This window comes from Ursus americanus, chromosome 8 (assembly GCF_024610735.1).
Source record: "Ursus americanus isolate L20-20 chromosome 8, mUrsAme1.1.p, whole genome shotgun sequence".
In the NCBI taxonomy this organism is placed as follows: domain Eukaryota; kingdom Metazoa; phylum Chordata; class Mammalia; order Carnivora; family Ursidae; genus Ursus; species Ursus americanus.
In genome coordinates this window covers 68,158,296-68,183,482 of record NC_142134.1, presented here as the reverse complement: position 1 = coordinate 68,183,482, position 25,187 = coordinate 68,158,296, and the positions used below count along the sequence as shown (strand labels likewise).

The window sequence follows — 25,187 nt, the reverse complement described above, 5'->3', positions numbered from 1 at the left end:
ATAGTAAGAGAAATAACACATGAAAAGAACATGCTTGCTGAGATGAGTTCTTAATCTTCCTGTCCAAAGCCCTATGTACAGTTTTTTTTAAGAAAGCCATAACAAAGCATTATCTTTCCTTATACAACTGATTTTTAGTCAGGGCGTTAAGTCACTTGGGAATTTCTAGTTCGAAACCTAGTGTATGCAGGATAGTAGGAACTGTTTTCCAGAAGTGGCATACCCACACACTGCCCCGTAACATCAGCAAACAGACATTTTATGAAGAGAATCAAACAGCTATGCTAGGGAGAGTCCACGTGTTACAACTGGTATCATTTCCCTCATTGTGTTCCCATTTTGAATTCACCTTCCAAAGATTAATTTATTTACCCCTTCATAAAGTGGACAACTCTCCAGACTTGCAATAGCCTTTCTCTCCATTTCACCAAAATCGTACGTTCCACAGGGATGTGTAGGGACCCTGTTGTGTCCTAGCCCTACTCAGGGCTCTGGGGATGCATAAGTGAACAAAGTACAGAAATCTCTCCCTCATGGAGATGACCAACTCGATGGAGATGATAAACTAGATACCAGTCAGAAGAGATATTCTATCTGATGATTAAAAAATGCTGTGAAGGAGGGGCACCTGGGCAGCTCACTCAGGTAAACGTCCAACTCTTGATCTCAGCGTAGGTCATGATCTCAGCATCCTGAGTTCAAGCCCCACATTGGGCTCCATGCTGGGTGTGGAACCTACAAACAAAACAAAAACAACAAACACTGTGAAGGAGAATAAAGCAAGCAGAGTGATTGGGGTACCAGCGGGAAGGAGAGATGAAATTTCAAACAGGATGGTCAGCAAAGGCCTCCCAAAAAGGTGATCCTGGACAAAGACCTGAAGACTCCAGTTGTAGGAGTCACTGTGCAGATGCATGGAGAAAGAGTTTTCGAGACGGAGAGAACAACTAAACAGGAAGACCCTGAGACAAGACTGTGCTGAGTGTTTCAAGAAAGAGCAAGAAAAAATGTGACTGGAGGGAGGCAGTAGGTTGAAACTGAAATTATGCAGAGGTTGCCTTGTTGATAGTGGCAAGGTCCAAGACACAGCCACGAGGACAGAGGGACAAAAGATGCTGACAGATTATAGGTTTGCGGAAAAAGAGGAGGGTTGGAGAGTATAATGTAATAGTGAGCCAGAGTTTAAATCTTTCGAAAGGAGTAAAGTGACTTGGGTTGTGTGGATAACTGTGACAGCCATGCAAATAGGCAACACTCCCCTTTTTTAAATCAAGTGTTTACTCGTGCAGGTTTCTCTCACATGTCTTTCTAGAACAGGACTCAATGTACATACCCAGGTTAATTTAGTCGCTGCATTTGCTAAAAAGCAAAAATAATTAAAGGTGATATGATGCCAAATACCTCTAATGCATTTTATTAAATAAAAAGAACTATTTTAAATTGTTACTTAATTGTCAGAATAGTAAGTCAGGCTTGCTTTATTAAATGTTTTAAAGGTCTCTCCTATTAAGGGTGCCTGGCTGGCTCAGTCTGTAGAGCATGTGACTCTTGATCTCAGGGTTGTGAGTTCAAGCCCCACTTTGGGTGTAGAGGTTACTTACATATATAAAGGTCTCTCCTATTAAATAATTGCATTAACATTTATTTACTTTTACTAACATTAAAATTTATTTTATTACATTTATTACTATATGTTCTTATATTATTGATATATTAATATTTTTATTATTAACTTAATATATTCCATATTGACAAAATGTCATTTGGAATACATGTACTTATTGGATCATTTTATCCTCGTGCTTTTTCTTGCCCTCTTTGCGACATCAATAATATTTAATAAGAATTTTTTAGGGATTCAACGTATTAGTATATTAGGCATTGTCTGTAAACATCTTTTATTGCTTTCCGTTGACTGGTTGGAAGCATATTTTATATTACAAAATAAAGAAGTTTTTTTGTAGTGTAGCATAGTGGATAAGCAAGACAGCCTTGAAGACACTAAATGGCTTGTGTTCAAACGCCAACTCTAACACTTTACCAGGCACCTGGCTGAAGTAGTTACTAATTTCCTTGTGCTTCGGTTATCTCATTTCTAAAAGGGGGGTAAGATCACTCCCCTACTGGCTTTGTTAAAGCACAGTGGAAACATTCCAGAAATAGCAGAGAGGGGCTTGGCAAACTCTTCTCCTGAGTAGATTTGTATGTTTTTCAATTTTGATTATCCCAGAAAATGTTTATGCCCAAGATCCTCAACATATAGCTTTCCTCTTTTCTTATTTTTTTTTTCATTAAGCCCTTACAAACTATTGTAGTTCTTATTCTAATTTCCCTCTTCACTAACTAGCTCCCAAATTCCGCAGAGGTCTACAGAGGAAAGATGCTGTATTTTAATTTGATTGCTGTGTTAACAATCCCTACAGTCTTTTCTTAGCTTGCTGTTAACTGCTGAGTACCTTACATTTTACTACTGGTTTTCAGTGAAAATGTAGCAACCTCTGTTTTCTCTTCATCATACTCTCTTTAAAATTGCTTCGTTTTAATTCTCAGGTGTACATTGTTTTTAATTTATAAGTATAGCTCTCTGACATTTATTTGAATAATGAAGTCAGCCCATAACATCTTTTTCATGATAGCCATCTTACAGGTTTCTGTTTTGAACATTTTTTTTCTCTTTAGTAGTACATCTGTCTTCTGCCAGCTTTCAGCCATCAGCTTTTGCTATCTCCTAATATCCTAATATTGAAACTTGCAAGGGTGAAACTTGGCTTAGAATTCTTAGCCTTCCTTCTGGGAGCAGGTGTAAGAGCTGCTTAAGATTTCCTTAAGATTTCCCTGTTGGTCCAATGGACTACGGAATAATTCTTGATCAGCATACTTGTACACTGTATACAGTATGCCGAATATAAGTTATGTATAAGAAAACTGTAGAGAAGCTACCCAATTTGTCACTGTTGGTATTTGGATGATATTATCCAAATCCCCCAGGTATTTATTTCCTTTTCCACTGAATTCATTTTCATCTTTCAATTTCTTTTAAAATTTTCTTTCCTTCATAGGAATGTAGCACAAATTCTCACTGACCTTCTTGCACTTTATATATTTATGTGATGACATATCTTTTCCCCATTTTTATGGATTTGGGCCCTATTTTCTTGACTCTCATCCAGCTTCTCTGTCCTGGTCTTTGGATTTTTTATATTTTTAACTCCTTTTTCCTTGTACTATTTTGATCTCACTGTGTATAAGAAAACTATACCAGCTCTAGTACTGCTATGTCTTTTTGTAGGGATATCTCATCCCCATCACATTTAGTATTCATGATCGTATTTTTATGATTGACAGTCCATATATCCCAAGTAATGCCTACACAGATTTCCTTCATCCTTTTGTGATATCCTCCGTTAATATGGTGATTCAACAATTCTATACATTACTCAGTGCTCATCACAAGTGTGCTCCTATGTTCAGTTAGCCACTGTATAGTACATCATCAGTTTTTGATGTAGTGTTCAATGATTCATTAAGTTTAAAAAAAGCTATAAGAAAAAAAATTAAATTAAAAAATATATTTAAAAAGTATGCTCTGGATTCCCTTCAGGTACCTCACCCATCCCCCACCCACCTCCTCTCTGGTAACTATCAGTTTGCTATCTGTAGTTAAGAGTCTGTTCTTTGGTTTGTCTCTGTTTGTATTTGTTCATTTGTTTTGTTCCATAAATTCCATGTATGACTGAAATCATATGGTATCTGTCTTACTCTGACTGGTTTATTTCACTTAGCGTTATACTCTAGATCCATCCATGTTATTACAAATGGCAAGATTTCATTCTTTTTAATGGCTGAGTAATATTCCACTGTATATATAACCATCTCTTCTTTATCCATTCATTTATCGATGGACACTTGGGCTGCTTCCATCCATATGGTGGCTTTTGTAAATCATGCTGCTAATAAACACAAGGGTGTGTAAACCTTTTTGAATTAGTGTCTTCGTATTCTTTGGGCAAATACCTGTAGTAGAATTACTGGATGATATGGTAGTTCTGTTTTTAACTTTTTGAGGAAACTCCATACTGTTTTTCACAGTGGCTACACCATTTTGCATTCACAAGAACAGTTCATGAGAGTTTCTTTTTCTCCACATCCTTGTCAACACTTGTTGCTTCTTGTCTTTTTTATACTAGCCATTCTAATAGGTTTGAGGTGACATCTCATTGGGTTTTGATTTGCATTTTCCTGATGATGAGTGATGTTGAGCATCTTTTCTTGTGTCTATTGCCCATCTGTATGTCTTCTTGGAGAAATGTCTGTTCATGTTTTCAGTCCATTTTTTAAATTGGATTATTTGGGGTTTTTTGGAGTTGAGTTCTATAAGTTCTTTATATATTTTGGATACTAACTCTTTACTGGATATGTCATTCACAAATATCTTCTCCCATTCAGCAGGTTGCCTTTAGTTTTGTTGATTGTTTCCTTGGCTGTGAAGAAGCTTTTTATTTTGATGTAGTCCCAATAACTTATATATGCTTTTGTTTTCCTTGCCTCAGGAGACGCACCTAGAAAAATGTTGCTGTAGCTGATGTCAGAGAAATTGTTGCCTGTGTTCCCTTCTAGGAATTTTATGATTTCGGGTCTCACATTTAGGTCCTTTATCCATTTTGAGTTAATCTTGTGTATGGTATAAGAAAGTGGTCCAGTTTCACTCTTTTGCATATAGCTGTCCAGATTTTCCAACATCATTTGCTGAAGAGACTGTCTTTTTCCCCTTACGTATTCTTTTCTCCTTTGTGGCAGATTAATGGACCATATAATCGTGGGTTTATTTCCGGTGTCTCTATTCTGTTCTGTTGATCTCTGTGTCTGTTTTTCTGCCGGTACCATACTGTTTTGATTACTATAGCCTTGTAGTATATCTTGAAATCTGGGATTGTGATACCTCCAGTTTTCTTCTTTTTCAAGATTTCTTTGCTATTCAGGGTCTTTTGTGGTTCCATACAAATCTTAGGATTATCTGTGCTAGTTCTGTGAAAAATGCTATTCGTTTTTTGATAGGGATTACATTAAATCTGTAGATTGCTTTGGGTAACATGGACATTTTAACAATACTTATTCTTTAATTCGTGAGCATGGAATATCTTTCCATTTGTGTTGTCTTCAGTTTCTTTCATCAACTTATAGTTTTCAGAGTACAGGTTTTCACCTCCTCAGTTAAGTTATTCCTAGTTATTTTATTCTTTTTGCTGCAATTGCAGATGGGATTGTTTCCTTAATTTCTCTTTCTGCTACTTCATTTTTAATGTATAGAAACACAACAGATGTCTATATACTGATTTTGTATCCTGCGACTTTATGGAATTCACTTTTCAGCTTTAGCTGTTTTTTGGTGGAGTCTTTAGGGTTTTCTATATGTAATATCATGTCGTCTGCAAATAGTGAAAATTTTACTTTTTATTTACCAATTTGGATGACTTTTATTTCTTTCTCTTGTCTGATTGCTATGGTTGGGGCTTTGGTACTACACTGAATGAGAGTGGTGAGAATGCACATCCATATCTTGTTCCTGACCTTATGGGAAAGGATCTGTTTTTCACCATTGAGGATGACGTTAGCTGTGGGATTTTCTTAGATGGCCTTTATTATGTTGAAGTGTGTTCCCTCGGAACCTACTTTGTTGAGGATTTTCATCATGAATGGATGTTGTAATTTGTCAAATGCTTTTTTCTGCATCTATCGAAATGATCATATAGTTTTTACCCTTTCTCTTGTTGATGTGATATATCATGTTGATTGATTTGCAAATATTGAACCACCTTTGCATCCCAGGAGTAAATCCCACTTGATCATAGTAAATGATTTTTTTAATGTATGGTTGGATTCAGTTTGCTAATATTTTGTTGAGAATTTTTGCATCCATGTTTATCAGAATAATTGGCCTGTAGCTCTCTTTTATTATTTTTTTTTTTTTGTAGTGTCTTTATCTGGTTTTGATATCAGGGTAATGCTGGCCTCATAGAACAAATTTGGAAACTTCCCGTTCTCTTCTATTTTTTGGAATAGTTTGAGAAGAATAGGTATTAACTCTTCTTTAAATGTTCGGTAGAATACACCTGTGAAGTCGTCTGGTTTTGGACTTTCATTTGTTGGAAGTTGGGTTTTTTTGTTTTTGTTTTTTTTTAATTACAGATTCAATTTTATTGCTGGTAATCAGTCTGTTCAAATTTTCTTCTTCTTCCTGATTCCATTTGGGAGGCTATATGTTTCTAGGAATTTATGCATTTCTTCTAAGTTGTCCAATTTGTTGGTATATAGTTTTTCATCATATTTTCTTACAATCCTTTTTATTTCTGTGGTGTCTGTTATTTCTCTACTGTTTCTGATTTTGTCTATTTGAGTATTCTCTCTCTTTCTCTCTTTTGAGTCTGGCTAAAGGTCTATCAATTTTGTTGATCTTTCCAAGAAGCAGCTCCTTATTTCGTTGATCTGTTCTAGTGTTATTTTAGTTTCTATTTCATTTAATTCTCCTCCAGTCTTTTTTCTTTTTCTTTCTTTCTTCCTTTCTTTCGTTCGTTCGTTCGTTCATTCTTTCTTTTGTTCTTTCCACTGGTTTGGAGTTTTATTTATTTTTCCTTTTTCTAGCTCCTTCCGATGTTAGGTTAGGTTATTCATTTGAGATTTTCTCTTGCTTTTTGAGGAAGGCCTGTGTTGCTATAAACTTCCCTCTTAGGATAGCTTTCTCTGTGTCCTGAAGATCTTGGACCATTGTGTTTTCATTTTCATTTGTGTCCAGGTATTTTTTAATTTCCTCTTTGATTTCTTGGTTGACTTATTGACCATTTAGTAGCATGTTATTTTACTTCCATGTATTTTTGTTCTTTCCACATTTTTTTCTTATAATTTCTGATTTCTAGTTCCATAATTTGCTCCTTAATTCTTATATGGGTCCCCCACAATTTATATGCATCCTATTTCCTTTTTATATCTCAATGGGCTCAAAATATGAAACTCCTTCAGTATTCAAAATTGCTGTTTTGGGTTGCTCTTTGAGATAATGCTTCACTCACCTCACTTGTATTAGTCTGGTGGTACAAGGGCAAATGATGATCATTCAACAAGTAACAGTTGGATTCAGCTTAATTGGACACCAAGCTTAGAACCTAGTAAAAGCTTCTGGCACATAATAAGTATATGATAGCTATTGTTCAATTAATCAGCTGAATGGTATTGCATTGAATATCCTGAAAAGTGCTGTCTTCATCTGCTCATGTATTTCCAAAAGGCTTCTCTTCTCTTATTCTTGACCTTAAAAAAATACAATTATTTTTGCTTATTCTTTCTTAATTCCCTTACCTCTTTGACCCTAACAATACAGAATTCACTCTTTCATTATTTGATTTTTTAAATGGTTTCCTTCTCTAATTGATTTACCTTTTTCAAAGCATCTATATTCTGCACAAGTGAACTATGTCACTATACCACCGGGATCTATACAAATGGAATGTCTCCTTACACAATATAGTGTCCAGCTATATTTATTTATTCCCTTGAGCATTTCCTTCCTTTATTGTAATACATCCCACCTCTCACTGACATCTTAAAAGGAAACAACGGCTTTTCCCTCACTCATATTCATTTCTCTTGTATTATTTTCTTCCTTTTCAAACAGAAATGCACCACTGCCAAACATATTAATTATTTAGATTCTTATTTCAGCTTTTTCCTTTACATATTATGACATCCTTCATGCCCTTTCCAAAAATTATTTTTCTCATTTTCAGAAGAAATAAAATCATTGTAGAGAATATAAAAAAATAAAGAAAAAATATGTAGATGCAAATTAAATCACCTCTGAATACTTAATTGCCTGCCATCCAGAGATTTTCTGCTTTTTCCTATGTATACAGGTATATATTTTTCTAAACAGAATTATAATATAATATACTACTTTATTATGTTTTTTTCAAATTTAACCTTTTATCATCAACACTTTCATGTCATTAAATACTCTTCAAAACATGATTTTTGTCAATGTGAAATATGCATTTAACTAATACTTTTTTTTGGGACTTGGAGACATTTTATTTGTGTCTATTTTTTCATTGCTGTAAATTATACCATGATTAACATTTTGTGCATAAAATATTGTCTGTCTCTGATTATTTCTTAAGCTCCTAAGAATGAAACTAAGTAAAAGTTTTTATAAATGTCTTTACAGCTCTTGATATATATTGCCATATTGTCTCCCTAAGGACTATAATTTCTATCTTTACCTATTCATAATTGTGGTTCCCTCCTTTTGGGGGTTAAAAGTAGATAGGCATCATTTCAGACTTATTATTCATAGCCAGTATGGTGAATCAACACATTTCTATTCATTTGTTCTTGAAATCCCCTCATTTCATCCAGTTTGTAATTATTCCTTAATTTGTCCCCTTTCTAATTTATTTCTTCATCTCACCCATCCAACAATGATCACTCATCAATCCAATGTTACAATGTCACTGCATGCTCAAATCACTGCTAGGCGCCAGGTGGACTGAAGGGACTAGGCCATGGTGCTTGCACTTGATGGTTACACTTAGTAGCTGATCAGAGGTGGATACCATGAGGATGCAGTCCTGTTCATATTTTTGGAGAAACGTACATTTCAAACATTTTCCTGTAATCATATTAATATGTGATCACTTTCTTCCCAGATCTTACATTTCTCAAGCATACACATTATGTAACAAAAACCTTACCTTTATCTAGATTCCTTTCACTTTTTACCAGTATGATAAGCCTAAAACTCATCCATTTAATCAGCAATGGATTCCACATTTAGTGTTCTCTTTTGTTACTATAGTATGCACTCATTCATATGAACTCTGTGTGTGTTTGTGTGTGTGTGTTCCAAAACGTGGCAACTGAACAGTGGACATTTCTAAGAAAGGGCAATAAAATTATGAATTGTGTTCATCTTTGTTAATTTTTCTTATTTTTTAGTGCTTTCTTTTTTTAAAAGATTCATTTATTTAGAAAGAGAGCATAAGTGGGGGAGGGGCAGAGGGAGAGGGAGAGAGAGAATCTTAAGCAGACTCCTCACTGAGTGCAGAGCCCAACTCAGGTCTCAGTCTTATGACCCTGAGATCAGGACCTGAGCCGAAATCAAGAGTTGGTTGCTTAACTGAATGAGCCACCCAGGTGTCCCTATTTTTCAGTAATTTCTAAACTTTCTACTGTAAGCATATATCTGATCTATAATCAGGAAAAAACACATTTGCAGATTGAAGTTTGTTTACTCAGCTGTAGCTTTTATGATGTATGGAGTGCTTACTAACCTCCTATATGCCTGAATACATATGTGTTGGGTCAATTTGTTATGCCGGCTTGATGTCTGATTTTTTTTCATTTAAATCATGTTTTTTCAGTGTCCTCTATGGAAACAAAATCACGGAACTCCCAAAAAGTTTATTTGAAGGACTATTTTCCTTACAGTTACTGTAAGTATTTGATGGCTTCTGATCTGTTGAACCAAGCATTATATTTCAGTCAGTGTACCCTCTTATAGTCTCATGAAGACTTCAGATGACGTAGTTTAATGAAATGGAAAAGATTAGTCTAGTGCAGCTAACATTGATGGGTGTTATTTATTTGAAGACACGGCACTTTGAAGTTGTCTCAAAACCTTTCTGTCCACCCTGTCACAAATGTATGCTTCCTGGCCACTCTGTCAATAAAAGCTGGTGCGGTCTCTGCCCTTTGTGAAGCTCTCTGTTTTGATTTAATAATAGTTGGGAAGGAGAGTGACATAGTGTTAGGTTTATCCACCTTTGTCCAAAGCATCTGCAGGAGGGACAATGCTGAAATACCATGTCCCCGACCCAGAGGTGGTGTGCAGAGGGCCAGAACACAGCGGGAGCCATCCCACTGGTGTTTACTCAAAAAATTATCTGTAAATCCCTAGACTGCATCTTCTAGAAACCATTCTGCTTAGACAATAACTACCACACCTTTGTCTCAAAAGAAGAATTTACTATACCTATATGTATAAGATCAAAACCTGACCACAAATGTTTTAGTGAATGCTCATAGAAAAGGAAATTGGAAAAAATACACTAGTATTAAGATGGTTAGTGTTCGATCACCAAATTCTGTTCCGATCACCAAACATACATAGAGTTCCTCATTTGGGGCTGCTGTGGATACAAAGATGAGTATGAGGCAATGTCCTCTCTCAATTAGTTCATCATCAGTCCACCGTAAAATTCTCAAGTTTAAAATGTTACTTTCTCCTTTCGTATACACAGTTGTTGGTGTTGGGTTTGTATCATTGATTTGGCAAAGATTTCCTCCTAATCCCACAGATACCCCAAATGTAGATCTTTTTCCTTACTTGATAAATATAAGTTATAACCATATCCTAGTTTTCATGTTTTAAATTTTCATCATTCTCCAGAAACATATTTTATACCACAACCCAGTTTTCATACACGACACACACAGAAGCACACAAAGGAAGCAACTTGTTAACAAAACCATATTTACGCTTACTATGTATAGTACTCTCCATTTTACTGCATTTCTCTCTGGTCTCTTTCTTCCTATCTCTTTAGTACTGTATAACCCAATAATTGGATTTTATAGTAGTCCAGTAAGTCATGAAAAATACTGATCCTTGTGGCCTAATGTCTTTATATGGTTTCAAATTTTTTTTTTAACCCTTGAGGTGGGCTCAGTAAATACTGTTTCTGATCTTTAATACAATGACTCTGTATACATTATACACATTATAGGTATAGCTGGATGCTATAGCCAGGTACTGCCTGCATGCTATTTGCTTCTCTGTCATTCTTCTGCATTCTCCTAGCACTATTATCTTTGCCATTTACGTGTAGTCTCTTGGCTATTGCTGGCCTGTCTGGTACTAACACTTAAATAGCACCTTCTTTTTCCTTCCAGACATACTTATTGGTGGTTGATGTAACAACCAGGTTCATAAACCATGGGATCTGTATGCAGATAAATCTGACTTAAAAAGCTATCCTTGTCCCTCAGCCTAATATGTTGCCTCTAGATTAAGGCCTGTTCCTAAGCCTGCCAGGGCTAAAGCCACACACTTGTCTTTTTATGGCTAGCTGAGAACTTAGTTAAGCATCTTAGATTTGCTTGGACAGATGAGGTACTAGGGAAAAGAAGTAGGTAAATGGAAGGACAAAAGAAAGTGTGTGCCACACTTTCTTTCTCCTGCTTTGCAGACCACATAATTTACAGTAAGTACAAAACGCTCAAAACAGGACCTTCTTCAGTTGTCTTCAGTGCTTCCCACTTTTTCCTTCTCCTTATTTCTGCTCTCTGACTCCTTCAGTTCACTGACACGTTGGGGAATACAGTCAGTGTGACCTGTGTTGTGATGCAGAGTGGAGAAATGGGATTATCAGTCCATACCTGAAACCAGTTCCTAAGCTTTTAAAAATCTATTATGAGGACCACAGAGAAGGCCAAAATGTCAGGTCCTTAAAGAGAGGTTAAAAAAAGAAAGGGGGGGAGCAAAGAGAATTACCCCGAGGAAGTCACAGATTTGTGTGTACATACTTTAAAAAGCAAGTAAAGTAGAAGAAATATCCTATGTTAATTAAAAATAGAGATTCTTGATGGACAAAAGGGAAAACATTTTTAGAGTGTTAAATAGGAAGGCATACAAACCCAAATGACAGGGCACACATTTTTTGAGCTACTAAATATTTGTTCAAGTCTTAAGTATCAAAGCAGTAAAGTAACTGCTAATAGAGAAAAAAGTATCAAAAAATTTCTCTGCCCATGGAGGGCACTAATCCACCTTTGGGCAAACATGTAGGCTTACAGAAAGGAGGTGCCAAGACTAAGTAGCACAGAATAACTTCCTTGGGGACCTAGAGGAAGAAATACTTTAGGTGGGTGGAAGCTTCTGGAAATGGTGAGCTTCCCATGTGGCCATGATAGACCAGAGCATTGAGGAAGGTAGAGGGCAGGGCAGGTGTATTCCCAAAGGGAGTCCAACATGCATCAAAGCTCAGACACAATTCCATATAACCTATAAGAATGGCGTTTGCCCAAGTATGATTTGTAAACCACAGTTCCATAGAATATTTAAGTCAAATATTGATAGCATGTTGGGAGAAAAATGAGTTTATGGCTTATTTTGTTAAACCAAGTAAAATGGATATTTATAATATAGGACCAGGGCCTTTAATAGGGTTATGAACCGTGTCACTCTCCAAGAGGATCATGAAGTGTGTATTCAACAACATAGTTATGGAGCATATCAAATGTGCTAGGCACAAACAAAAATACCTATCTTGAGGGAACCTACACATGACAGCAATAATGTAATAAGTGAATTATATGCAATGGAGAGAAATATGTACTTAAGAAAATAGGAAAAACAAACAGATGATAGTAAAGAAATTGAGTGTGCTAGAGGTTGAGGCGGGGCAAACACAGGTGATGGGTGAAGAGAGGGGTCAGGGTAGCTGCATTGAGGAGATAAGATTGCAACAGACTCAAAAAGCAGAATAGTCAGACAGCAAGGAAAAGAACATTCCAAGCAGAGAGCCCCCCAACAAGGAGACCTGTGGGGCTGGAGCAGAAGCGGCCCCAGGAGAGAACTTGGAGGTCACGGAGTTCAGAGGGGGGCGCTAATGGTCCTACTGGGCGCTGAGGCAATTTGTCAGGACCTTGGCTTCACTCAGAGCAATTTGGGAGTTGCTGCCTGGCTTTGAGAGAAAGTGATCTGTGTTTTAAAAGGCTCACTCTGGCTTCTGTTTTTGAAAATAGACTGAACTTCTTCACAGAGCCACTAGAGAGACTAATGTTCTATGACTTTTTTTATGGCGTCCTTGACAGGAGACGTTGGGTCTCATCCACCTTTGTCTACTGCCCTGCCTCTTCATCTTCCAGAGAATATGTTGAATAATTTGTATTGAATAAATATATAAGTACCACTAGATTCAGGCATTCATTAAACCACATGACCCTTGTTTTATCTGGAATATCTTCCACCTGTGATACCTAAATTATTCCAGTTAAAATGTTAGTGTCGAGGTTCAGAGAAATGTGATTTCTTGATTTCTTGTATTTCTCAAGAAGGACAGAATCTTGAAGGTGGGTTAAGGAGATGCTACACTTTAATTCTGCAACTATTTGATCAAACAGATTATTGAATGCCAACAAGATAAACTGCCTTCGGGTAGATGCTTTTCAGGATCTGCACAACTTGAACCTTCTCTCCTTGTACGACAACAAGCTTCAGACCATTGCCAAGGGGACTTTTTCACCTCTCCGGGCCATTCAGACCATGTATGTATATATGGCTTGGATCAAATATGATGACTGCTGTCCCCACTGTGAATTTGAGAGTTGAGTTCATTGCAAGTCATGTATAAAAGTATTCTGTCTGTGTTTCTGAAAGGCATTTGGCCCAGAACCCCTTTATTTGTGACTGCCATCTCAAGTGGCTGGCGGATTATCTCCATACCAACCCCATCGAGACCAGTGGTGCCCGCTGCACCAGCCCCCGGCGTCTGGCCAACAAAAGAATCGGACAAATCAAAAGCAAGAAATTCCGTTGTTCAGGTAATTTCTTACTTCATGTGACATTTCCCCCGTGTTACCAAAAACAGTGGTTATGGAGACCTAGAGACAACTGGTCTTCAGATGAATTATGCTGTCTATAAAGAACAAAATAAAGAGAACTATAGACACAATTCATATAACACTCCTATATGTAATATTTTTAACACTATATCCAGCATAACAAATAGGCTACCAGCCAAGAAATAAGATGCCTGGATACTTCATACTGTATTTTTAGGGTTCAAACTGAACAGGGGCCCTTTAGCAAGCTCAGAATACTTTTTTATGTCTGCTAAGTCTCATGTTTGTTGTTGTATTCTCCATTGAGAAACTTAAGGTAATCAGTCATGTTCTCATTTCTTCAGAAAGTAAACTGAGACTTGATTATGTGATTTGCTCAGGCTCAGACGTAGGGGAAAAATTTCCTGATCCCTTGATTCTCACACTAAATGTGTTTACTTATTTTTCACCTTCTTATTTTAAATAGGACTGTGAGGATTTTTATTTTATTTTTTATTTTTATTTTTTTTTGTAAAAAGACCATCTTTTAGCATTTTGGGAATATTATATTTATTTATAAAAAGCCAAATATAGATCCATCGTGTTACTATTAAATAAAAGGTTTACTTCCTTGAAATTTACTTTTCTGTGTTCTTATGATAAACTACATTCTGTATATTTTGAGTAGTATGCTATCTAACTATTCCAGGGGTATTTCACATTCGGCAGTGAATTCATACTAAAAAGCTAATATCAAAACAAAGCTGTTTATTGTCCATGGTTCTAGAGACATTTACTACTCACTGTACATGATTATACTTCAGCCACTGCTGTAAATATAGTTCACTTAATTATCTATAGTACCTTTAGTCCATTCTTAATCTAATATAACTCATATCTCTGCTTGCTGACATTCAGGTGCATCTTCTATTTTTTTTTCTCTTTTTTTATTTAGCTAAAGAACAGTATTTCATTCCAGGTAGGTTTTGCTCGGTAGTAGGACTAACTGCAGACACCCTTTCCTCACCTTATAAAATATAGCTTCTGAAACTTTGATATGCATGCGTTTGAAAGTACAGTGGGTACTCTGTAGATAGACTGACTTCTGCATAGACCACTTGTAGCTGTTTCCTGAAAACCTGACCTTTGCATGCAGCTTCTGATGTTAGACATATTATTAAACCCCCATCGTTTTTTTCCTCTCTCACTTTGGCGCATTATCTAAAATTTCTCACAGTAGCTAAAATGTTTGAACCTGTAGCCTTCTACTTAAATCATTTTCTCTCCTTATGTTGTATATCTGATCTTTCAACCTGTTTTTAAAATATAGCTTATTGAGCTAGTTTTAAAGACAGAGACCTCTCTGTTGTCAAAGAACTAGTTCTACATGAAATCAGTTACAAACACACAGAATTGCCTTGTCCTCCATGAAATTTACTTTTTTAAATATAATTCTTTATACTAAAAAAGTGCCCCTTGCTTTTTGTTTTATTTTGCTTTACTGTTGCTTCACTTTTTATACAAAGACAGCAACTTCCTGCTTGCTGACATGCAATTATACATTGTTTGTGAGTTAACATTGTTGCAGGCCTGGAGTGACAATGTAACTCCACAGAAACAATACTGACGTACATTCTGAGAGCATCAGATGTTCCTGGGCACTAAATGCCTTGAATAATTTAGGCAGATGAATGAAATGTTTTTTAGAAAAGTAATTGAAATGTTTTACCACTACAATCTTAACATTCTCAAGGCTGATGATTCTGGAACTAGCTCTTTGAAATATGTTTACTTATTTTTTTCCTTGCCTGCCAATTGTGTAAAATGCCTCTTGACTTGTTTGTTTTAAACCATTATATAAAAATATATGTTAGTAATTGATTGGTTACATTTACCATCTCCTGGGGAAGTTCTAGACTATCATATATTTTAACAACTACCAGTAAGGAGATAGTTACATGGTTTTAGCATGCAAAAAACCATACTGATTTTTTAAGAAGAGTTCTGGGTTTGGTCTGTGTTTTAAGGAGATATGTGTTATTTGCCATTAGAATTTGAATAATTTTATGCATATAACAGATTTTATTACTCATTTTGAGCTTGAATGATCAATAACATTTTATATATTACACTAGCTGCATAAGAAATAACACGTTGAATAGAACAGTTGATTGCCTTCATAGGCAATCTTTAAAATTCATTATTTTTACCTCACTGCTAAGCAGAAAGTCATCTGATAGCTATTACTTACCTGGAAAAAAGCCATATTCTAAACACCAGAACACCTAGAGGATACAGCATTAATATTACTAAAATCTTTAAATTATGGCAGTTAATATAATTGATACCAAATTATTCAATTACATTTAAATGTACTTTATGAATAATTTAGAAATTAATATTTCTTATTCACAAATTAAAGATCAAATGGCAGATTGTTTTCATAAATTCTGATACAGTTTTACCTATTTATTGACAGCAGTCAGAATAGGTTTTTTTTGGAAATACATTGTATATGTGATATCATGGCTTAATTGTCAATAATTTCTGATCATTCAATTTATATTAAACCAATAATAATAGAAGTCAGGACTCGGAAGTATCCTTTGGGCTTTTTCTCCTTTTTTTGTCCCTAGATTATATTAAAATTTTAGCCTACCCATAGAGTCTCCATTAAAGAAACATCATTGTCATTGCATTGAATGCAGACTGTTTTAAATATAAGATACCTGATGTACCTGTCATTTAGCCCTCTGTTCCCAGCGTTTCTTCGTTTCGCTTTTAAAATGAAAGCTTAAACTACGGGACAACACTTCCTTAGTAAATGCCCTGGCATTAATTGCCAAGTCTAACGAAACGATTATATTCAGCTTTACGACTGTATGAGGTTCTGATTTCATTTCCACTAAGTGACATTATTTATAAGTTGGAAAGGTCATTAAAAAGCATGTAAGCCACAACGTAAGGCTTAATCCAGATGTATTTGTTTTTGAAGATTGCCATGATTTGTTTTTCACTTACGTTTGCATGTTTACTTGCCTACCACCATTCTGTATGGCATTCTAGATATTATAGTGATAACTCAACAGAAAATCTATCTTGCAGAGAGCCCATCATTTAAAGGAATCGACAAGAACTTAATTTGTGCTGTGCGTCTTGTATGCCATTGCTTTTCCTGTAAGAGCACTGTGCTTCAAAAAAGTACTACAAACGTTTGCAAAGCATGACGATTGCTGTCATACTATGCCATCCCCCTCTAATTGCCATAGTAAGGAAAGAAGGAAGAGACCTTCGCTAGTTTTGTATATGTGTTGATTAATCTTAATTGGGATTACTCTTTCTTTCCTTCTTGGGGATCTTTACTTTTGCAGGAATTCACCATTTTGGCTGTAAGTAAAAGTGTCTGATCTGAAACATAATGTCCTCCCTTTTCAATCCTGATGTACCTTCTTCTAGTCTCGGTCTTTTGCGCCTTTTTTTTTTTTTTCCAAAGAAGAAACCACAGATCTTTTGAGCTTCTCTGTTGTCCTTGTAGCTCACCTTCAACTTCTTCCTGGATGTTGTTCGCGAAAGCTGTTGTTTCCCTTCTGCAGTTCTGAGGAACAGTGGAGGCACCTTTCAGTGTAGCCCCTTCTTTGTGTTTCCAGGAAATCTTCGGTAGTAATACTCTTACTATGGTCATAAACATTCTGCGGGAAGAATGCATGTCATGTAAACAGTATTACGTTTCCAGAACGTCTGTAGCTTTTTCTCCTGCTTCCCTTCATCTTTCCTCTCGGTCTTACCCTTGGCCTAGTGGATGGTGTAGTGATTATGTAGCGAGATTTTCTGTTGTGCTTGATCTAACCATGTGGTTGCCAGGTATGAGTAAAACATGGTTCCGTCAAGCACCATGGAACGTCACGCAGCTTTCTACAGCATGACAAGCTGCTGAGGCTTAAATCAGGATTTACTTGTCTCCTTTTATAAAATCAAAATGAAAAAGAGGGCTTTTTTAGGCGTTTCCGAAGATTATGTGAGAGGGAGAGAATAATATAAGACCATAGAAAATTTAAAAACCTGAGTACATCTATTTGCCTTGAAAGCCCTAATTTGAAATGATACATAGGAATATGTTTCTTACTGGATACATTTTTAAATTCTTGACTCAGAGAAAAAAAAAATAAACTTTGTAACAATTGATAGCCATTGTATGATAAGCTCTCAACTAGGCTAGAATGGCTCATAACCGGATCAGCAGAAAGTACAGCTGTGAAAAGCTCATCTCTATTAATGTTTCCTGTCCTGTGAATCTGGTTACTCTTTTTTTCCAGCAAATTCCAAGCCCTTGTTTTAACCCTCTCCTGACATCCATTGACCAAAAATTCCCCAAGTTGTCTCCCTGCTGCATAATCTATAGTTATCTTACTATTTTTCTTCCTACAAATTTATGAATATTCAAACCTTTAGACTCAGTATTTTTTTTCTTTTTTTTTGCCTCGAATCCTCAATAGGTACAGAAGATTATCGATCCAAATTAAGTGGGGACTGCTTTGCCGATTTGGCTTGCCCTGAAAAGTGCCGCTGTGAAGGAACCACCGTAGACTGCTCCAATCAAAAACTCACCAAAATCCCAGACCACATTCCCCAGTACACTGCTGAGCTGTGAGTTCACCTCCCAACAAAATCCGGGTTGGGAGGGAGGGAACCAAAACATCATAGCATTGGAATTTTTGTCTTTCCATTTTATTTTCAAGAATTACATTGATTTTAATTAACACACATGGCCATAACCCTTCTTTGTAACCAGGAGATATTAGAGGCTATCATACTTCATCTTTCTTGTCCAAGACATGACTATAGAAATTAATTTGCCTCTCAAAATTCAGTTAGTTCTGGGGCGCCTGGGTGGCACAGCGGTTAAGCGTCTGCCTTCGGCTCAGGGAGTGATCCCGGCGTTATGGGATCGAGCCCCACATCAGGCTCCTCCGCTATGAGCCTGCTTCTTCCTCTCCCACTCCCCCTGCTTGTGTTCCCTCTCTCGCTGGCTGTCTCTATCTCTGTCAAATAAATAAAATCTTAAAAAAAAAAAAAGTCAGTTAGTTCTTCCTAATGCTAATAATAAGAACATATTCCTTTGATATTCATGTATTGGATATTATTTATGCCCACGCCCATTTCTAAACATGTAATAGATTTCTAAGGTATATAGTCTTCTGCAGCAACCATGAAAGTAGTTGGAGAGTTACCATTTTGAATCTTTGTTAATTACAAATTCAGTGAGAGAGACTTTATTGGCTTTATTACCTCACTGACTGAAGAATTCACTGATTATCAAGTATTAAAGCACAGAGGATAGTTTTTCCCTGAACAGTGGACAGCGTAGCAGGAAAAGCTGAAAGGACAATGAGAGCAGATGCATATCTATAACCCTACCTCAGGCCAAGCACATACTAGTTGCTAAAATATGTTGTTGAATCATCTACAGATTCTACGCCATGTACAGTTGGCCTTTAGTGACTTTATTTATAAAAGTCATGCTAGGGTTCTAAAAATTCAAGAAAAACTTGGTGAAATCTCATTGTTTTCTGCACGTCTTGGCAACGTTTATGTATAGCACCATCTGGTTTTTGCCATTAACTGCTTTGCAAAGTTGGCTGTCCTTTTATGGTTGTATAATCCTTTTGTCTTTAATTAGCTTGTAACTCCCTGATGACAGGGATTGTGTTTTATAGTTTATCTCCCACTATGCCTATACTCGTGCCTGTTACTTAATGAATCCTAAACAATTTGAATACTTAAAAATAATGCAATGCTTTCAAAGAGATGACAGAAACTTCCCTGTGGCTATAGTGATGCTTTATTATTATTATTATTATTATTATTATTATTATTATTATTATTATTATTCCTGTTAGTTTTTGAATCTATGTCAAAGCTTCAGGATGTTTTGGAATGTGTGGAGACTATGCCTGTAGTAAAAGGCTTAAACTCTATTGCTATGGTCATGTAGGGAGTAGTGTATATTTTCAATATTATTACAAACAATTCAATTTGTATCTTCCAGTGTGATAACAGCTTATATAGGCTTACTTGTCAATTAAGAATTACAGCACTAGCCTGTAATTTATTAGTCAGGAAAGTATGTGTATTTTAAGAAATTAAGGATTTTGTAAATTATACATTTAAAAATTAGTACTGGGAAGAAACTATTTATAAATCATATATCTGATAGGGTACTTATATCCAGAATATATTAAGAGTTATTACAACTCAACAATAAAAATGTTCATTACCCAATCAAAAAGTGCTCAAATTATTTGCGTGCACATTTCTCCAGAGAAGATATGCAAATGGCCAATAAGCACCAAAAAAAAAAAAAATGTTTGGTATCATCAAGCATTACAAAACCATAAATCAAAACCACAATAAGGTAACACATGCCCTAAAATGGCCACAAAAACGAAAACAAAAACAAAAACAAAATTGGACTCCTCATACATTGCTGGGGAATATAAGAATGATGCATCTTTGGCAAATAGTTTGGCTATTCCTCAAATTGTTAAATGTAGTTTTACCATGTAACCCAGCAATTTTGCACGTGTAAATATCCAAAGGAATCGAAACATAGATCCACACAAAAACTTGTGTGTACACCAAGTGTTAGTAGCAGCATTGTTCATGATAATCAAAAAGTGGAAACGACCCAAATATCTATCTGCTGATAGATGGATGAACAAAATTGGTATATCCATACAGTGAAATATTATTTGGCCATAAAAGGAATGAGGTACTGATGTATGCTAAACGTGGATGAGTCTTGTAAACATTATGCAAAGTTTAAAAAAAAAAATCCAGGCACAAAAAGCCACAAAAAGACTTCACTTCTATGAAATGTCCAGAATAGAAAATTCCATAGACACAGAAAGTAGTTTAGTGGTTGCCAAGGACTGAGGCAGGGAGAAAAACAAATCGAAAGTGATTTCTGATGGGTATGAGATTTTTCTTTTGGGTGACAAATATGTTCTAAAATTAGGTAGCAAAGATAGTTGCACAATTTTGTGAATACACTAAAAACCACTAGATTGCACACTGTAAAAGGGTGAATTTTATGGCATATAAATTGCATAGCGTAAAAGCTGTTAGTAAAAAATATATGGAGCCAGTGATTAGGAAAAATGGTCTAAAATGCTTCCTCGGGTAAAAATACTTTTGAGGGAGGGGTGATAGTGGGGAAAAAGAGTTTGAGAAACTTTGTTCTACAGATTATGAATGAGAGCTGGTTTCAGTTTTTGATAATTGGTTTTCTTTACTGTGTGCTTCTTAATATTTTATTTTGATCATTAAAATTTGAGTGAAATGGGGAAAAAATCAGTACTTCCACAGGCTTTCTGTGAAATGTATCCTATGTTTTACTTCAGAATAACCCCAAAATGATCTTACATTTCTGTATGAGAAGTAAAACTTAATCCCTTCATGGCTGTTGGTGATGAAACTTTTGTTTCTTTTTTTTTTTTTTTTCTGAGGCGTCTCAATAATAATGAATTCACGGTGTTGGAAGCTACAGGAATCTTCAAGAAACTTCCGCAGTTACGTAAAATGTAAGCTGTGCATTAGCCGCCTTTTAAAATTTCTGTGGTGTTTTGTTATGTTTTTTAAATCCCTGTGTGGTTTTATTCAGATTTCTTTGGAAATTGGAAACTATAAAAGATCTGGAGAAATTTCCCTACAATAAGTACCTGTGACATGAATTTAGGGTAATTTCTGAGGGAAGTCTGAGTAATCACCTCTTTTCTATGTATTCAAGGATGCCAACCACATTTTCTGTAGCAAAGCCCTAGCATCTTACTTTAATTCAGACAGCTGGTTTGTTATGTGGCCACAGCAGGAATTCGGCAATCTAAGCTCATTAGAAATGGGTTCAGTAGTGTTTTGTAACTTCCTTTTCTATTCCCTAAACCACACTGTTCTATCTCTTTCAGCACATTCATGTCAACTATTTGACTTTTTGCTTCATTAAACTTTCATTAGAAGATAGTCAAAATTAATGATTGGTAAACTGGCTTGATAGCTTATCTGTGTTACTACATATCCACAACTCATATTTTAAAATAAGTTTATAAACTTAGCAGTTCCAACAGCAGTCAGACAGTATTCCTCTTCCCTGAGGAGGAGAGAGGGAGGGACAGAACAGGGGTCAAGCATGTCAGGCCAATGGAACAACCTTTATAGAAGAGGAAACATCAAAAGGAGGAAAGGAGTATGGCTCTGTGACACCTGCTTTTCTAGTGTAAGTGGTCCACGGTCACATTGACTGTAGGTGGCAGAGCAGATTATGTCCTGTGCACTTGACCCCCATATTATACTGCCTCCCAAAGAGTTTCTTATTGTTTAATTGTTCTCCTTTTCACTGACATGGATTGCTCTTTCATTTTATTCATATCTTTCAATTCAACACACATTTATGGAGCAACTAGTGCATGCAATGCTCTGAGAGGAATAAAATGACACATAAAAACGACCCTTGTTCTGGGGGGCATTCCCTGTCTTGGAGTGAACATGAGAAAGAGAAAGATAGAACCTATAGGAAGGTGTTCCATCAACTGGATATTTTTGCCCTCTGGACAAGCATTGTTGTGCTTTGTATCATACAAAATACTGACAATTAAGTTGGTTGTTTCGACACATGCTTACAATGAGAGGTTTGACTGGGAACAAACCCATATTCAGATACATTTCTGATGCAGTCTAAATGCTCACATATTTAACCCATCCTTCTTCTCTCTACACAACTGCCTTCTTTAGTCATTAATTCATTCAATAGTTTTTATCAGGGACACTTATTTTTAAAGTTCTTTATTAAGTTTTGTGCTGAACATAAAGGTTTATACAACTCAATACCGGACCTCAAGATTTTTATATTCCTGAGGACCCTTGCAGATCATTTTGACATTGATCGGGCTGGTATTTTTCACCACTGACATTCTCCCTCAGTACTATCATCAATTTGAATTGATGGAATGGGAAGCGGTGTCTTTTCAGACCCTCAAGTGTGCTGGGCAGTGAAGAGCGTGGAAATTATGAAAGACCTTGTTCACTAGAAGAAAATGATCAAATATGTTGTCTCATTGCCCTCGTTGTTAAAAAGAAATAGCTTAAAATCTTGTTTCAACAATTTTTTTATTTAGAAACTTCAGCAACAATAAGATTACAGACATTGAAGAAGGAGCATTTGAAGGAGCATCGGGTGTCAATGAAATACTTCTCACGAGTAATCGTTTGGAAAATGTTCAGCATAAGATGTTCAAGGGATTAGAAAGTCTGAAAACTTTGTAAGTATTCTGATCTGCATGGTGACTGTTAGCACTGTAGTTCACTGGTCATTATAATTCTGGGCTGGGAAATAGTGAGGACTTCTTCTCACCCTCCCATCTTTGGTTCTGTCGCACACACACACACACACACACACACACGTGTTGTGCATGCAATCATTCCCTTACTCAAACACCCCTACTTCAGTGTGTTGCTTGCAAAAGATCAAGAATGTCTCCTGGCTGCTGATACCTCAACAAAAGATTGCCCTTGTTCCAGTGCTTGTATGATCTGTCCCCCCTCCCCGTTCTGCCTCAGAATGTTCATCCTTTTGCCTTTTCCTCAGCCTCCATCTAACATTCGCTCTTGGCCCCTGGGCTTGAACTTCAGAATCTAATCCAAATCCTTTGGCAGAATAACTAAGTTTATCTGGAAACCACCTTCTTTCACTCCTGTGAAATCTTAGTGAAAAAGAGAGACTGACTCATCATAGATCTTGTACTATTTCTTGCTAAGTATGTCTACTTGTTCAGGGGTGGGGAGGTTAGGAAAAAGAAATTCTATATGTTTCCAAAAAAGTTGTTGGCCAAAGAGGACGGGGATTGGATTGAATAGCAAAAGCAACACTTTGTTGCTTGAATTTTCTACAGTGAATATATTTAGTTTTTATGATCTCTAAAGTATATATTATGTTTGACAAAAGTGGCAACCTAAAAATTGGAAGAGATACAACCCAAAACTCGGAAGCCTTTGGAAGACGGAAAGGAAACTACTTGTAATCCAGAAGCCTGATGGTGATTGCAGTGGAGAGAGATCCAAGGGGCCACAACCAGGGTGACTGATAGCTGAGAAGTCCCCTGCCTGCTCTTTATCAGATGCAGAAGGAGAAGACCATTTCCCCAGCCAGTGTAGATGCGTTCGTAGCATCCTAAATTCAAATCCTACTGAAAAATCTCTGCCCGTGAATGTAAGACGTGTGCCCCTTGAGCTTCACAGGGAGAGTGTGGCATTTAAGTCCCAGCAGGACTGGCCTGAAGCCCTCCCACAGACTAACTTGAGTCCCTTCAAAATGTTACACAAATATTCCTTTAGCCTTTTTATGGAGGAGATACTGAGGATAGGGGAGGGGAGGGCAGAGAAAATGCACCCCCCGGTAGCTGCATCTACTCCTCCCCTGCTCCCCTCCTCCCTGGGCTGCCTCAGGCAACTCAGCAAAACAGGAATCCAGCAAGCAGAAGCCTCCTTTGTTGGACACTAGTTGAGGGACTACTTGTTAGGGGAACCTTCTCTTTGGAAGGGGCAGCATGAAGGATTGTGGGGGGGGGAAGGAGGTGAGGAAGGAGTCTGTATCCCACCTACAGTGGTCTGCCTTGGGTGCCAGAACAAGATACCATAGACTGATGACTTCAGCAACAGAAATTTGTTTTCTCACGGTTTTGGAAGCTAGAAGTCCAAGATCAAAGTGCTGAGAGGGTTGGTTTCTGGCGAGATCTCTTCTTGGCTTGTAGGTGGTGCCTTCTCATTCTGTTCTTACGTGGCCTTTCCTCTGTGTGTGGAGAGAGAGAGCTCTTGGTGTCCCTTCCTCTTCCTACAAGGTCACCAGTCCTAACAGATTAGGGACCCACCCTTGGGACCTCATTTAACCTTAATTACCTCCCTTAAGGCTCTCTCTCCAAATATAGTCACGTTGGGGGTGAGGGTTTCAACGCATGAATTTTAGGGCATACAGTCGAGTTCATAACACCAACCCAAGCAGCTTATTAAAGTTTTTTTTTCAGACTAGTTCCATTCACAGGACTCTTCCTGAGACAAGTCCTCTAAATTCATGTTCTCCTTCATTATATTACTAGCGATGTTTTTGTGCCTCTTATATTTGGCACCTATGACAGATGCCACTGGCTCTCTCCTTCAGCCACTCTGCTACACAAGAATAATAGAGCGTCTTACAGCCAAGCTCAGAGTATTCAAAGGACGAAAGTAGGTTTGTCTGGACATATGTATTTCTCTAAGTGGTATTTTTCGGCTTGGAACTGTGATTTTGACAAGGCACCCCCACTATCCCTAGACTTCTTAACTCTGTAGGACTAGTAAACCTCTTAGTAGCATGTGCACAGATTTCAGTGAGTCTGAGTATTTGACATTGCAGGCAAAATGTAGTACCTATGTGTGCTTATGGATTTTTCTAGCAACAGAAAGCAAAGCTTTCCTCAGCTTCTCCCAGGGGTCTGTGACTTCACCAAGATTAAAACCGAGTATTCTTTGTTACTTATGGCAAATGATAGTACTGATAGAAGTACCTTTCT

General features: G+C 36.8%; 1 protein-coding gene across 4 annotated transcripts in view; it reads left to right on the top strand.

The window, feature by feature from the left end:
* SLIT2 (slit guidance ligand 2) overlaps positions 1-25,187 on the top strand; it is a 343,502-nt gene that overhangs the window by 246,154 nt on the left and 72,161 nt on the right. For 3 of the 4 annotated variants that reach the window (XM_045771455.2, XM_087864254.1, XM_087864253.1), the window contains 7 exons: positions 9,411-9,482; positions 13,174-13,317; positions 13,430-13,593; positions 14,549-14,572; positions 18,087-18,237; positions 21,099-21,173; positions 22,761-22,904. In XM_045771455.2, the coding sequence (XP_045627411.1) occupies positions 9,411-9,482; positions 13,174-13,317; positions 13,430-13,593; positions 14,549-14,572; positions 18,087-18,237; positions 21,099-21,173; positions 22,761-22,904 (774 nt within the window). The remainder of the gene's footprint in view (positions 1-9,410; positions 9,483-13,173; positions 13,318-13,429; positions 13,594-14,548; positions 14,573-18,086; positions 18,238-21,098; positions 21,174-22,760; positions 22,905-25,187) is intronic. The other variant, XM_087864252.1, reaches the window with a different exon arrangement.